This window comes from Vipera berus, assembly GCF_964194415.1.
Source record: "Vipera berus genome assembly, chromosome: 1".
In the NCBI taxonomy this organism is placed as follows: Eukaryota; Metazoa; Chordata; class Lepidosauria; order Squamata; family Viperidae; genus Vipera; species Vipera berus.
In genome coordinates this window covers 138,096,061-138,112,089 of record NC_138202.1, presented here as the reverse complement: position 1 = coordinate 138,112,089, position 16,029 = coordinate 138,096,061, and the positions used below count along the sequence as shown (strand labels likewise).

The 16,029-nt window shown below is 37.4% G+C and overlaps 1 protein-coding gene across 1 annotated transcript in view; it reads left to right on the top strand.

Moving 5' to 3' along the window:
- ZRANB3 (zinc finger RANBP2-type containing 3) overlaps positions 1 to 16,012 on the top strand; it is a gene marked incomplete at its 5' end in the record, with an annotated part of 57,339 nt that extends 41,327 nt beyond the window's left edge. The window contains 8 exons of the mRNA XM_081341981.1: positions 1,602 to 1,751; positions 3,506 to 3,597; positions 5,152 to 5,253; positions 8,413 to 8,558; positions 11,082 to 11,228; positions 13,209 to 13,608; positions 15,090 to 15,221; positions 15,323 to 16,012. Coding sequence (XP_081198107.1) covers positions 1,602 to 1,751; positions 3,506 to 3,597; positions 5,152 to 5,253; positions 8,413 to 8,558; positions 11,082 to 11,228; positions 13,209 to 13,608; positions 15,090 to 15,221; positions 15,323 to 15,421 — 1,268 coding nt within the window. The 3' untranslated portion in view covers positions 15,422 to 16,012. The remainder of the gene's footprint in view (positions 1 to 1,601; positions 1,752 to 3,505; positions 3,598 to 5,151; positions 5,254 to 8,412; positions 8,559 to 11,081; positions 11,229 to 13,208; positions 13,609 to 15,089; positions 15,222 to 15,322) is intronic.
- Positions 16,013 to 16,029: the final 17 nt, after the last annotated feature.

Below are 16,029 nucleotides of genomic sequence, written 5' to 3'. Positions count from 1 at the left end.
CCAGTAAGTGCTCAGCTCCATTCAATCACCACAACTGCACCTTGATGCAAGGATTACAGAGTCATTATAAGAAAAAAGAATGCTAATATGAGTATTTTGCAAATATTCTATAATTACCCTGTGTGTGACATTTAAAGAGTCCTGTGATAATTCTTGGAGACTTGGAGAGGGAGATGTATTTCCTTCATTTAGCATATGCAATTGTTATTTATTCAAGTGTCAAATATGTGGTAGTACCAAAGCACTATAGGGACGCAGTGACTCAGTGGGTTAGGACGCTGAGCTTGTCGATCAGAAGATCGGCAGTTTGGCAGGTCGAATCCCGAGTGCCGCGTAGCAGAGTGAGCGCCTGTTACTCGTCCCAGCTTCTGCCAACCTAGCAGTTCAAAAGCACGTAAAAATGCAAGTAGAAAAATAGGGACCACTACGGTGGGAAGGTAACAGCGCTCCGTGCGCCTTTGGCGTCTAGTCATGCCGGCCACATGACCACGGAGACGTCCTCGGACAAGCGCTGGCTCTTCGGCTTTGAAACAGAGATGAGCACCAGCCCCTAGAGTCGGAAATGACTAGCACGCATGTGCGGGGGAACCAAAGGCTCACGGAATGCTGTTACCTTCCCACCATAGTGGTCCCTATTTTTCTACTTGCATTTTTACATGCTTTCGAACTGCTAGGTTGGCAGAAGCTGGGACGAGTAACAGGCGCTCACTCTGCTACGCAGCACTCGGGATTCGACCTGCCAAACTGCCGATCTTCTGATCGACAAGCTCAGCATCCTAACCCACTGAGCCACCACGTCCCTATAGTGCTTTGGTACTACCACATATTTGACACTTGAATAAATAACAGTTGCATATGCTAAATGAAGGAAATACATCTCCTTTACCTTTACCTTTACCAAAGCACTAGATGCTACAGAGGAAATAATAGATGTAAAGAAAGTAATTGAAAACAGTTTCGGTCTTTATAAATATATTGATTAATTAATAACTGGGTACAATGGAAGACAATTTAAACAATGTAATTTATAGATTTTTCACCTTTTAATTTTTGTATTTTCTTATACTTTTGCTTTTTTATTTTTATTTTAATATTTATAAATAGTGATATCAATACTAATATGTTTAAAGTGTTATAGAACTCTCTGGTTGTATTTTAAGATGGCATAATTAATAATTCTAGACAATTAATGAAATATTTTTTCCAAATTTTATTATAATTAAAAACTCTATTTAGTATTGTTATTCTTTTTCCGCTATGTCTTTATCAGCCTTTTTGTTTTATGTAGCTTTTTATTCTGGTCTTTTATTTTTTTAAAAAAATCTATTTAAAAAATTGCTAGATGTTTGGTGACTATGTTATTATTTTTGTACCCATAGCCACTGAGTATGAGCATAAGACAAGTAGTTGGCGGACACATATCATGTTCTTGTTTAATCTGAGAATTATCTATATAATTACTACAATTAACTGCTATTCTTCTCTTAAGAACTAAGTAGTAGACTTTATAACAGAAATGTACCTTAGCATTTATGTTAGCTTTTCTTTCCCAACAGTATTATATATAATTGTTATTCCTTCTTGCTTTTTAATACCTATAGTTATAAAAAAGGAAAGTCAAATTGGTTTTCTCTCTACTGAAAGTGAAAATGGAAATGCAATCAAAAATAACATAGGTCTTAATGGTATCGAGATGATCAAGGAAGAGACAAATAAGAAATTGGACTGCTGCAAGCAAGAACTCAAAGAAGGTAATAAATATTGCCTTCCTTCTGGCACTAATTATTACATATTCAGGTTTGGACTGTGGGATATCTAGAAGTTTGAGAATTATCCGCTCTTCAGTAACTGTTGCATGTATAACATTTGCAAAATGTTTAAATGGTGAGAAAATTTCTATCTAGTCTTAAGGGTTTGGAGCCAATTTGGAGTCGAAGTGGAGAAGGTAGGGGAATGAGAGGCAGGGGAAGACTTATTAGTGAAAGTCAACTTTTTAACATTGGAACACAAAACTCTACAAAGAATAATGTAAACACTTGTTGGATTCTTCCTCTCCTCTGTTGTTGAACACAGTGCTTAGAAAGACTTACAAGATGCCCTCAGTACATTTTGGAGACCATGGTAGGGCTATAGTTTGCATTTTGAGAATTTAGACAATGCAAGAAAATGTCCTATTGGGAAAAAAATCTTATTTGTCTACCAAAATTAACTTGATTAACATAGTTGCCTCTCTCTATAACAAGGTTATACTTCAAAAAATACCACAAAATATTCATCTGCTAAATTAGAAGTGAGGGTCAGTTTGACTTAGTTGTTAAAGTAACTTCATTAGAAACTGGAAGACTCTGAGTTCTAGTTCTGCCTTAGGCAGGAAGTGGGTGACTTTGGGCCATTTGCTTATCCCTCAATACTAGGAAGAAGGCAGAAGCAAACAATTTCTGAAAATGTTACCAAGAAATTTGCATGAACTTGTCCGTGGAGTTCAAGTTATCAAAAAAAAAACACAGGACCTTGGTTCCCACAGGACAGTAAAATGATTTGACTACTAGAAATCCTCCATCCCCCTCCCAATCTTGTGTCAACTTAGAACGAGGAAAATGGCTGCAGCCAGGTTCGTTGTAGAGTTGACAGATGTGTTTTGACATGCTAATGATATATAATAATAAAAATGTTATACAACATCCTAGTATCTTTCCAATAATAATCTTTTACCTCCTCAGAACACTGCCATAGAGGGGGAAAAACAGAATCTGTGTTTTTGGTATATCTAGGGCTTAAAGCAGGGGTCCCCAACCCCCGGTCTGTGTACCAGTACTGGGCTATGGCATCCACACAAACAAGAAAAGCCTCATCCGCAGGAGGCAGACAGCATATAAAACCACACCCCTTCCGTTCCGCAGAAAAACCTCTCTCCACGTAACGTCACTGGTGCCCAAAAGATTGGGGACTTCTGGCTTAAAGCATCCTTGCAAATACAAATTAGATACTAGATCTGGGTCTAGATCTAGATCAATTCAATTCAATATTTACAACAATAGACTATTATTGTTTTCTATTTCTACTGGGAATTATTAATTGGAGATACAATTAGATTGTTATCCTTATTTCTTGAGTAAATGAAAAGATCTAAATAGACCACCTACTATAAAGGTACTTACTTCCTCAGATGTTTTTCTCATATCATTTTGTTGAGAGTTGGGCCTCATTGCAGTTGTTTTAGATACAAGTATTCCTTGCCTTACAATTATTGCTGAGGCTGGAATTTTGGTCATAAGCATTGCAGTCGTAAGTTGAATCACCATGTGACATAAATCTATCAAGTACTAAACAACCCCTGTGCCACAACAAGCTAGGTAGGATCTAAGGTTGTGGTTGCATCTTAGGAAGTTTCCTGGTAAATCATGTGGAATGTGCTTGGGCGGTGGCATGTTCATTATCATAATTGTTATAAAGAGATGAAAGTAAAATTATTTTGTAATAAAACTTAAATCATTTTTATTCACAGAGTATTTAAACGATTCAGAATCCACCCTAACATATCATAGTCTAATGTTCTGCGCAAGTAGGAACACCGACCGAATTCATGCCTACACAAAGGTAGGAAATTAATTTTGGATTCTAAGAAGCACAGGTAGAATTCTGATTGGTACAATATTTTCTATTTCTTTTGCTCGTGACTTTTCTATGCCTTCTAAAAAGCATTCCTGAAAGAGTCTAAAACTATAGGCTGTAGAATGGAATTGCATCAAGAAAGCAAAGAGGCTGAGTTTTGAGGGACATAAGTTAGAAGACGTTGGCAGAAACTGAGGAGAGAAGTTACAGAAACATACTTATTTTTTGCTGTTGGGAACACCTTTTTCCAATTTCCATCAGTTCTGTGGCTTCTCACTGAGTCATTCTCTTTTAAGATTGACCACTGGACATTGCAGTATCAACCATATTACTATCCCAATCCAGCTAGTGTACAATTCCTGGAGCATTCCATGATTAGTTAATACAATCCACTATGAGTACTGGCTTTCCACCCATTCTTGTCTTCCCCCTCTAGGTAATGTAATTTTCAACCTAACTAAGATAGTTGTTGCCTGGAATACTCCCATAACCAGCACCTCCCTATGATGTTGCTATCATGTCCTCAGGACATCTCTGTCATGGGAAGAGATATTGTGGTCTCTTCAGAGCAGATTTCAAGCTCCATCCCTACATGACCTATTGCTCTAGGATTGCTGTTTTCTTCACAGATACTATGTTTGTATCTTCAAATTTTCCCATGTCCCCATTCTATTGTCAGTATAGGAGATCCACCTTGTCATTATTTAATATTCAGGCTGAATTTCCAGAAGGCAACACAGTTAATGTCTTTTGAGGTCTTGATACAATCGACTTCTCCATTTATTATCAGGTCAGAAACCAGCTACCTAATTATTCTTTGAATTATTCCATTTCTATAATGAGCAAGTTCCTTAAATGGTGTAGTTTCTTAATGCTGAAAGTCCAACCATTTCAGATTATGTAAGACCCAGTTTACAAGCTGCAAGATATGTAAATCTTGTCCTTTGAAAGCTAATCTACAAATCCGGGCCGTATCTAAAAGGATGATTTTTGTTACGAGTTGGCAAACAATATTCCTGCAGATCAGTACCTAATCTATAAGAAGATTTTTCTAGTTTTTCTTTGTGGCCTCCCTTTGTGTCAGGAAACTATATGGCTTCAGTCACCTACTAGACAATCTTTAGAAAACTTTATTCAATCAGTACTTGATTATCACATCCTTCTCTAAGTAATAAATTAGCCATCCATGTGTGACTTACAGATTCCAACCGAAGAACCTGTTATTTATCTATGACATCTATCACAGATATCCTTGTGCTCCATTTGTGATCAAATGATAGTGACCTCAATTTTACTATGTCAGTCTCTGGGAAATGAGAGGATTTACTGTGAGCTGTGCTGAATACAAAAAGTGGGACTCACAATAAGAAATCCATATTCTACAAGTTTCCACAGAGTTACTTCTACATAGGGAAGTAACCCGTACCCAAAGATGCAATCCATGTGACAGATGGCCACTTCACTTACATAATAAATAACTCATTCTTCCTTGAAACCATTAGCAGGCTAAATAACTTCCTGTGTTATTTGATTATCCAGGATGGAGAACCTCTCAATTGCAATTTCATTCCACTTGATATAAAAATAGGCAATTGGGAAGATTTACCAGCATGTTTTCAACAAAAACAGAACCATACCCTGGTAAGTTTTATTCCATGATTCTTGATAAAGCTATAAATAAAACCCAAACTATATATTTTGACTATATTAACCTAAATTGATTTCTTAGTGTTGTTTTTGTTTGTAGTTGTTGTTGTTAGCTGCGAAGTCGTGTCCGACCCATCGCGACCCCATGGACAACGTTCCTCCAGACCTTCCTGTCCTCTACCATCTTCTGGAGTCCATTTAGCCTCACGCCTGCTGCTTCAGTGACTCCATCCAGCCACCTCATTCTCTGTCGTCCCCTTCTTCTCTTGCCCTCAATCTTTCCATATTTTTCTGATATGCTGTAAAACTACACAAATTCATTCACTTTACTACTTTAGCTTTTAGCCATTTACATATAATTTGCAATTTTTCATTTCATTTCCTCTGTAAACAAATTACCTTGGTCTTTGATATACTAGTGGTCAGATCTGTATATCCCAGTGCCACACACGGTCTTGTATTGTTTTGCAAAACAGGCCCTTGGCCAATAGGACAACAGTGTCTGCATGCATAATCGCATGCACATTTGTGTCCCCAGCCACTATCTCAGGATTTCCTTATAATTTATCCATAAATAAGTAAATCAAAAGAACATCAAGGTTCCTATGTCTTGTTTCATGTTTGATGTTGAACCATTTGTTAAGCTTCCTCCTTATTGTCACATTTGCTTTACTACACGATCGCATTGATTTAATTGACGTAACTAACTGTTTGACTTTTTGAATCTGACAGAATGTACAAAAACTTACAAATATTTGTTTCTGAAAACACAAATGAGGCTCTAGTGGATTTTTCCCCCTTCATATTACAATAACATCTGAAAATAAGAAGTGTTCACTGCTGCAGTCATCAGCTGTCCCTGTATTACAAAGCAAAATATAAAATAATAGGTGCCAATTAATATTTTATGACCAAGTGTATGCAGGGCTTTTTTTCCTCATAGAACGCTCAGAACGGCGTTCCGGCCCTCTATTGGCTTTAGGAGTAGGCAATCTTGGCTCTTTTTTATGACTCGTGCACTTCAACTCCCAGAAATCCTGAGCCAGCCACACTGAGGGGAAAGAGAGGTTTCCAAGCTGAGCCATGCTGTTCTCAGGAATTCTGGGAGTTGAAGTCCTTGAATCATAAAAGAGCCAAGGTTGCCTACCCTGCACTAGAGGAGGACACAAACATTATTTACAAGGTTACTTCTTTAGGAACTAAACTTTTAGAATCTAAAACAGTTAATTCAAAAAAGCCAACAGGAAAGAACCTCACATTTTTCATCTGCTTTTGTCTTTTGGAAGGTAAAATTAGATAACAAAATAATCTATTTCCTATGTTAACATCTCTGCAATGAAATCAATAAAGGTAACAGGAAAGAAATGAGAAACATTTTTCTCAATGTAATATGTCTAATTTAGCTGGTGCTAGAAAAAAATAGTATCTTTTGTACACTCTTGAAAACTATTTTGAATCTATAACCATCTATTACAACTAAACCACTTTAAATTAAACAATTCTTAAGAATGAAATATTCTTAATTTGGACTTTACTTTTACTGTTTGGACTGTTGTGTGTTTTGAAAAATAGATTATTTAGAATGTTGCACTTCAGTCTTTAAATAATTAACCTAGTATATACACAACAATATATGATGTTTTCCATGGTGAGCTTAACATCAATAACAACATTTATTAAAAAGGCTAAAATAATTTCTGGTGGTATTATCTGTACATTAAAATTTTCTTTAGTCACAATCTTTCACTTTTCACATTCTGGACAAGCAGTGGTCATGTAACCTAGCAAAAGATGTTACATATGCGCATAAGCATAGTCAGTAGCATATGCCTTTTTAAAAATATCAAACATGCAAATAAACAAAAATAAGTCCAAAATATCTGTATTACATCCAGAAATGCCAACTTTGCAACCAATATTTCTCATGCATAACTATGGCACCCAAAGGATACCTGCATACATTGCAAATGCTTCTCTGGGATCAGTAACGCAGCAGGGATTGCTTTTTCCTTCCAGTAACAGTTTGCTGGGAAATACAAAACATGGCCTTGAGAATTTCAATGTTTGTTACAAATTTTTCTGGATGTGGTTGGAAAGAGGCTGTTTGGCGCCGGAGACCACTGCCATGAGGAACACAGCTCTGGGCCAGGGTTCAGAGCAGCTCCGGGTGGGGGCTCAGCACGGGCCGCAGCGTGGCAACTGTGGGGAGGGGAATCCCCACAGTGGCTGTGGGGAGGGGAATCCCTGCGGCCTGTGGCTCCGAGCCGCAGGGGCAGAGGTGCAGAGGACGGGCAGTGACGCCGTAGCAAGACACCGGCATCGCTCCCAGTGACAGCACCTATGAGTTCCGGCACCTTTTTTTTTTTTTTTTAGAAAAAAAGCACTGAGTGTATGTATGTACAAGAACGATACAGCATTTTCTATTTTCAGAGGTGTCAAAGAGACAATTGAAATATACAGGAGTCTTTCTGCTAAATCCAAACATTAACATTTGTACTGTGCACACAAGGCTCACAGGCTTATAATGGAAGATTATTTCGAGTTGAAGAGACTGAGGCTGAAAAAATGGTTTGGTTAAGGTAACCTAGTGTAATAAATGTTTGAAAAAAATAGAATTTGAGCAAAGAAATTCATGCTTGTCACCCAGTATCAAGCCACTGGGCTGTATCTATATCCACGATTGAATGGATGTACAAGGCAGAATAATCTGTGGCTGCGCAACTGTTGACAAGCATAGCTCTTAGCACGCTGATTGAAATGGATGGGAAAAGAAATCTATCAAGAGAATTGAAGTTCCAAGGCTAAGTCCTCTTTGAAACTACACTAATTCTCACCCGCTTCTCTTTCTCTTTGCTGTGATTTGTGATGAAATAAGATGAGGCCTGGCTGAGTAGATATTTTCTGATCTACAGAGATTGGATTGGATGTTACTGAGTTCTCTGTTTCTGGAGTTCCATATCCCATCAATACTGAGGCGGCTGCCATGTTAAGAAAAACTTCATTTATCTTAGAAATGGTTGCATGTTTGTACAGGGTAAATGACATAAAGAGCATGTCATTAGTTGAAATGATTTTAAAACCCACTGTTATCTATTGGGTGTTTGATTCAAGGTAAAATCTTCACAGTTTTAATGAATAATAATTCTTTTCTAGATACTGAGGTTTGTGAGAGAATGGAATAGTCTAACAGCCATGAGACAGAGAATTATCAGAAAAAGTGGCCAGCTCTTTTCTAATCCTGTTCTTGCTGCTGAAGAAATACTGTCTAAACAACAAGCCAAACTCACCAGTACCAAACGGTGTGTGCTGCTGGTCCTCTTCCCCACTCTGGTCTAAGTATTATGTCTCGAGCAGTTATATTATACTTTCCTCATGATGATGCTAGACCAGGGGTCTTCAAACTTGGCCTTTTTATGACTTGTGGACTTCAACTCCCAGAATTCCTCAGCCAGGCACGCTGGGTAAGGAATTCTGGGAGTTGAAGTCCACAAGTCATAAAAGGGCCAAGTTTGAAGACCCCTGTGCTAGATCAAATGACAAATGACTTTCTTCTTTTTAAAATGTCTTTGTAACCTAAGTGCTTTTTGAATTGCATAATTCAAAAAAAATCAACAGTAAGTGCTTTTCCCAACAGTAGTGGAAAGTTTCCGTCATAAGATTTGCATTTCCTAGTAGCTCCACTTGACCTTTTTGATAGTCTTATCACCAGTTCAGGCCTTGCTGCAAAAAGCCAAATTGGATAGTGAAATGCTACCAGGAGAAGGGATGGGTGAGATACCATCAATATGCAGATGGTACCCAACTCGATATCTTTACCCCAGGCCCTGGAGTGATGCTAGTATAGACATCCTATCCTAATGTCTGGATACTATTGAGGACTGGATGGGGCAGAATGAACTCTGACTCCACCCTACCAAGACAGAATGGCTATGGATATTTAAAACCTCTGAAGAAAAGGTTCTTCCATCTCTAGTTCTGGATGGGGTGTGGCATTACCCCAGAAGACCAGGTGCGCAATCTGGGGGTCCTCCTAAACTCAGCTCCTGCTCGGAGACCAAGTGGCAGCCGTGGCTAGGAGGGCCTTTGCATACCTTCAGTGGTGCATCAGCTGCACCTATATTGATCAGGGAGGCCCTGCTCAGAGTAACTCATGCCCTTGTAATCTCTTGTTTAGACTATTGTAACACGCTTTACATGGAGCTGCCTCTGAAGAGGGCCCAGGTTGTTGTTGGCAATATGCTGGCTCTGTAAATCGCTTAGAGAGAGCTGTAAAAGCACTGTGAAGCGGTATAGATAAGTCTGAGTGCTCTTGCTGTTTGGAAATTTCAACTGATATGCAGGTAATAAATGGTGCCAGATATGCCGCACACATAGCACCACATTTGCATGAGGTGCATTGGTTACTGATGTGTTTAAAGGTGTAATTCAAGGTGCTAGTTGTCAGCTTTAAAGCCCTACATGGCTGGGGACCAGATTACCTGAGGGGTTGCCTTTTTCCAAGAGTCTCCACACATCCAACCCAATCTAGCAGAATGGGCCTGCTGCAGATCTCGTCAGCAAAATAAGTGTCGACTGGCAGGGACAAGGCCAGCTTTTTCTGCAGTGGCTCCAGCTGTGTGGAAATTAGAGTCATTCCAACCCTGTTAGCCTTTCGTAAGGCCTTAAAAACCTGGCTATGTTCCCAAGCCTGGGTGTTGATTGTGTCAAGGGTCCAGTTTCCTCGCTATATTGCTAACTCGCCAAGTATCTTGCCTGATATGTATGTTTATTTTGAATGTTTTTATTGTTTTTTTATAGTTTTAAAATGTTTTTAATGTCTCAATTGTAATACATTTTTGAACTGTAAGCTGACAATTCATTGACTGAGGTGGGCAACTATAGAAATTGAATAAATTTTAAAAAAACAACTAAATAGAACTTTTTAAAATCCGGTCCTGACCCTAAAATAGGACTTAAAATCTCATTCTTGCTGTTGAACATATACTGTGGACCCCACAGATTCCACATGGGTTGCTGTTAACAATCAAGTAGCAGATCATCACTCAATATATTTGCACAGTACAGATGTAACTTTTTCATCACATATTATGATAAACAGCTTGTGTGAAGCAAATGTTCTTCAAATATATCATTTCTTTTTCCAGATTTGAGTGCTAAAATATAATTGTGAATAGAACATAAATAGAACAAGCCAAAATAATGTTCTGAGGAATTAAAAAACTTGAATTCATAATCACTCTTAAGATATAAAAATCAGAAATTCCTCATAATGTATTTTTTAGTTTGTAACTGTTTATAACTCAGAATGGAGTAGAAAGTAATGGGGATATAGTAATAAGCCTTCAAAAGAGTAGCGAAGCTTTCTAATTCTCTCTAACAAGAAGAAGATTAAAAAATAAGTTTAACCTCCAACTAGGCTGCTGAAATAAAGCTTGCAAGTAAATAGTCTTTTTGAATGTTGAGGGTTTCTGGAATCCAAAGTTCATATACTGAAAACAAATTTCTGGCTTCCACGCCTACAGAGAAAAACCTTGTTCTGAAATTCAGTATCTGTTTGTTCAACCACTGTTTTATACATAGCTCTTTCCCAATAGACTATTTTGGAAATCTTGTGAGAAAAAGATGGATTCGGAAGCTAAAATCTGTTTCCTTGTAAGACGTCCTTACCTAACATTAACATTTTAGAAATAACGATTGGTAATTAATGCTGTAGCTTGCCCTTGGACGGGAGGGATCACCTTATGGGGGGCCATCTGTTTGTAAATAGTGCACCTCAGTTTTTAGCTTTTTCTCAAAGCTAAGAGCGGTGTTTAATATTCTAGGTACATGACAAAAGAAGACATTGCCAGAGCTTCACTGACAAAAGCTGACAGCAGTGGCGGCAGCGTTCGTATAATCACCAAAACATCCAGAGAAGTTAAAAGAGTCCAAGGAGCCTCTGTTGGAAAAGAAGATAATCATTTTATAAAGTAAGTTTAGTCGTGCTCGGGAGAAGAAAACAGAAGTACTGTATGACATTCGAATAAAGCACTTTTTCCTTGCTGTTCAATGGTGTCCAGTTCTCAGAGATTGCCTGGACAGGTCCCTGCAGTTCTTGGGGTTTTTTTTCAGAAGTGATTTGCCATTGCCTCCTTCCTAAAGCTGACAGAAAGTGACTGGCCCAAGTTCATCCACCTGTCTTTGTGCCTAGAGCAGAACTAGAACTCAGAGTTTCCCAGTTTTACCCCGATGCTCTAACCCAGGGGTGTCAAACTGCTGACCCGTGGGCCGGACACGTCATCTGGAAGCCGCGCCCACCCCATTGCCGGCAATGGCAAAACTGTCCCGATACGTTGCGCGATGTCACATGACGTTGCGAGTTTGACATGCCTGCCCTAACCTGTACACCAAATTGGCTCTGTAATAAAGTAGTTAGACCTTGATAATTGAAATTATTTTCAGAGAATTCATGCCCAGCAACTTTGGTGCCTCTTGGAGCCCTCCTCTGATAAAGTGAAGTACTAGCACACTGCACTTTTTAGTGGCAATGCTGTTAGTTAGAAAATTCCTCCCTAAGAGAAACTTTCCTGGTATCTGTTATATTTTCAGCACGTGATGAAAATGTTTCTGATACCTCTAGTATTTAAACTTTAATAGACATTTTAGATTTTGGTATTCAGCTTGCAGTTGACAACACTTTAAAAAACGAAACAAAACAGCTAAATGATTTGGGCAATTTCTCTTAAAAAAAAAACACTAGAACAACAATAGCTGTTTTCTTGGTAGCAGGATCACCAGCTATCATAAGCTTTCTCTTTCTGTCTTCTCTATACAGGAAAACATTTTTAGCCTCTTGTCTTTTCTATTCAGTGGGTCCTTTGTTGATTTTCTGCAGGAGCCTTAAAATCATTTTTTAGTTTGACTCAAACCAAAACTGAAATGTCATTTTGTAAATAAAATTTAACTTAGATTCAAAAGAATCTGACAGGAAACCAATATTAAGTGTGTTAGGAAATGTGTGTAAAATAAGGCTTCACTTAGTGTTATTTGATTGAATCATTCCTTGCTATACTATGGTAAGCCTTTTATAGCATAAATGTGCAACATTTTAAAGGATGAACGCTACACGATTTTTAAGGGGCATGTTAGGAACTCCCTAAATATAAGAAAGACAAAGAATGAATATATTCAGGCCAAAATAAAATATGCTTAAATTCAATTAAATAGGGGTAAATGTATTTAATAATTTCTGTTCTTTCATTTCCTAATAAAAAATACATTTTGGCAGGAAATCTAAGGATTTTTCCAAAGGCAGCTAACAGATTATGTGGATCAATGTCTATTTCTAGGTTTTATAACTTGCTTGGGACCATAGGCTATTCAGTAATGGTGATAATCTTATCCATTCAGTTGAATCCGACTCTTGGCAATTCTGTGGACCGGGTCTCTCCACATCTTCTGATCTTGCACTATTTCTTTGAGTTGTTCTATATTCTGTCAGCTTTGATGGTGTCCAGCCACCGTGTTCTTTGGCAGCCTGGTTTCCTTTTGCCGCTAACTCTTCCAAGCATAATTGCTTTTTCTAGTGAATATTCACTAATGGTACATAATTGAAACAAGTTGGCACAACTGTTTTAATCCAGTGAGGAGGTTGCAATTTAACCAATGCTTTCAGCCTTTTGGGAGGGGGTGGGCAGATAGTGATAGGATCAGAATGGGAGATGTCTGAGAGGTAAAGCACCCATTTTCATTTTCTTACTTAAATCCACTAATCCTTCTTTGTGCAGTTAACATTCAACCATTTTGTTACCAAATTTCAGACACATAATCTGGGGCTGCTGAAATGAGGTGATAGGGTACATTGGTCTACAGATTTGCCTACTCCTGTCCTAATGAAGCAATGGGATACAAATGTAAAAATAATCTAGGCATTTATTAATTTATTTACTGTATTATCCTTTCTCTTTTAGGTTGCCTTCAGAAGATGGGAGTTGTCCAGGTACCAGTTTAGTTTCTGACCAGATAGTTGCTGTTGCGGAATTTTCATCAAGCAAAGGCTATTTACAGGCGGTAGATAATGAAGGGAACCCACTTTGCCTAAGCTGTCAAAAGCCAACAATCCAAGATGAGGCAAAGTTAACATATACCGCCTGGGACACACGATTTTGTTCTCTTAAATGCCAGGAAGATTTCTTCTTCTATACTAATAATAGTTACCTGAGAACTAAAGTTTTTGAAATAGAACATGGACTTTGCCAATTATGTGGCTTAAATGCCCAAGAACTCTACCTTTGTGTCAGAGATGCCCCAAGGAGTCAGCGCAAAGATCTTTTGGAGAAATCTTGGATGTCCAAGCTTCCTTTAAAACAGGTGAAATATGTTGCTGGAATACAGGAAATTGTTCTGTGATGAATAAATGGTGATTTTAGAAATATAGGGGAACTTTTAAAATCTTGTGGAAGAAGCAATTTGATCCCTTCTGATACTCATTAAAGAAGCCTTTTTTCAGGCTTCCAAAAAGCCTCGAAGTTGCAGTTGCTTATAGACATCCACATGTTAATGCCAACAAGAAACAATGGTTGTAAACTGATCAAAGAGAGAAGCAACCTGGAATTAAGAAGCTTCCTAACAGTGAGAACAATTAACCAGTGGAACAGCTTACCCAGAAATCGTGGGCGCTTCATCACTGGAGATTTTTAAGAAGAAACACTAGACAGTCACTTGTCTGAAATAGTATAGGTTCTGCTTCTTGGGGGGTGGGGGCTGGACTAGACCTCCAAGGTCCCTTCCAGCTCTATTCTGTTCTATTTCTATTCTATTTTCTATTTCTGTTTCTATTCCTAAAACAGCTGCAACTTTTCCTCTAGGAAGTCAACTTCCTTCTTTACTTCTTTAACCTCTTCTAATAAAAAGGTATTGGACTTGCATGCATGAAGGTACTTTTTCTGAATTATTTTCAAAGGCTGACAACTTACATTAAAGCTGTTTTCATGTAAAACTGCTATTTATACAATAGAATAATTAGATTGCATGGTTATTGTTATGCCGTAAATGTTATGAGCTTTCAGTCCCAAGCATTCAAAGAATGAAAATTGTGCTATTCAAACAGCTTGTTACTTAACAAGACCGGCTGCTCTCTGAACACAGCAGATGTAAACATGGTAACTGTAGTCTCAATCATATTCCTTTGCATAATGAATTAAATTTATTTTAGCCTTTCAGAGACAATATAGCAGATCAAAACAAGAGTAGGAAATCCATATATGTATGGGTTTTTTTAAAATCATCTCAAAAATATTAGGTAATACTAAAACGTCAACAGAATTTATTATTTTATAGGTTTAAATGACCAGTTTTGACATTTAGTCACAAATTTTTGATAGCAGAATTTAGCAACTATCCCATGTGAATCTGTTTGACACTAACAGTATTATCAGCTGTGCTACATTTCCAACTCATTAGGAATAAATTTGAATCTCCAATGTACTTCCATTTCATGCTTTTAGAATGAATAGCTACAGTATCTGACTTACTTTTTGAAGGCAGGCTAACAATTATACTGTTAAGATGCCTACTTGCTACTTTTTTATATCAGTTTAAAAATTAAGAACAAAGCTGATTTCCCTGTGTTTGGTCTTCACAGATGTGACTTAATGATATTTGATATTTATGTTTTCCTTAAATTAGTACTGCTATTTTTGTGGAACAATTATTATTTCTGAGGCACTTAGAAAATTGATTTGACTAAAAGCAACAAAAGCATACCGGAAGAAAGATATATAAGTATATGGCTCATTTCCACTTGTAGAAGGACATGATATCTGATTGCCACTGATTCTATTTTATTTCAGTTAAATGAAATTATACTGAACCCAACTGAGGGCCATTTCTGGCAAGTGGATCATATCAAGCCAGTTTTCAGTGGGGGTGGACAATGTACTCTTGAAAACTTCCAAACACTATGTACAGTTTGTCACAAAGAGGTAAGTACAGGATGCAGCAGCAAAATACTGTAACATTCATGAACTTTCAATATTAAAAAAACTTGATTTCATATGATTTTTTTTCTTTTGTATATTTTTAGAGAACAGCAAAACAAGCAAAAGAAAGAAGCCAAGTTAAAAAGCAATGTGTTGCTTCAAAATATGCATCAGACATCACAAAGTTTTTTGTAAAATTATGAGAAGGTTTGATGAAATGGACGTCGCAGTTTGAATGAGTATCAATCAAGTTATTTCAAATTAAATCTTCAGGCTGAACTATTTTGTAAGTTTTTTAGTACAGCTCATTAAGAAAACACCATGTGAGAAATGTTTAAAAAGCTATATCAATATACATGTTTGTTCCTTCTAAATTTCAAGTTTGGAAAATTGAAGATTTTTTTTTTTACAAATTGTTAGCAAGGTTGATGCAAACATTTATTTAAAACCTTGGTACTGCAGCATTACTAGTGCGTTTTTCTTAACATCTGATCTGCAACTGGAACTGATTGTAGGATAGGTTATATAGATTATAATCGGTATAACAATCCTTGCTGCTAAACAAAAGTATCTTTTATAAAACTAACCATGTACTAACCATGAACCATTAGTTCATCTCAAAATAAACTCTGGTACTTTTATATTAACTTTTTCCTAATTTATATAGATTGAAATATATAACACCTTTTTTCAACATATTACCCTAAAGAGCAAAACCAGCGAAATATGGATGTGTGTGCGTGTGCTTGCATGCGTAATAATACATCAAGGTTAGTATTCAAAGCTGGTAGTTGTCCAGGATTTGGTATCA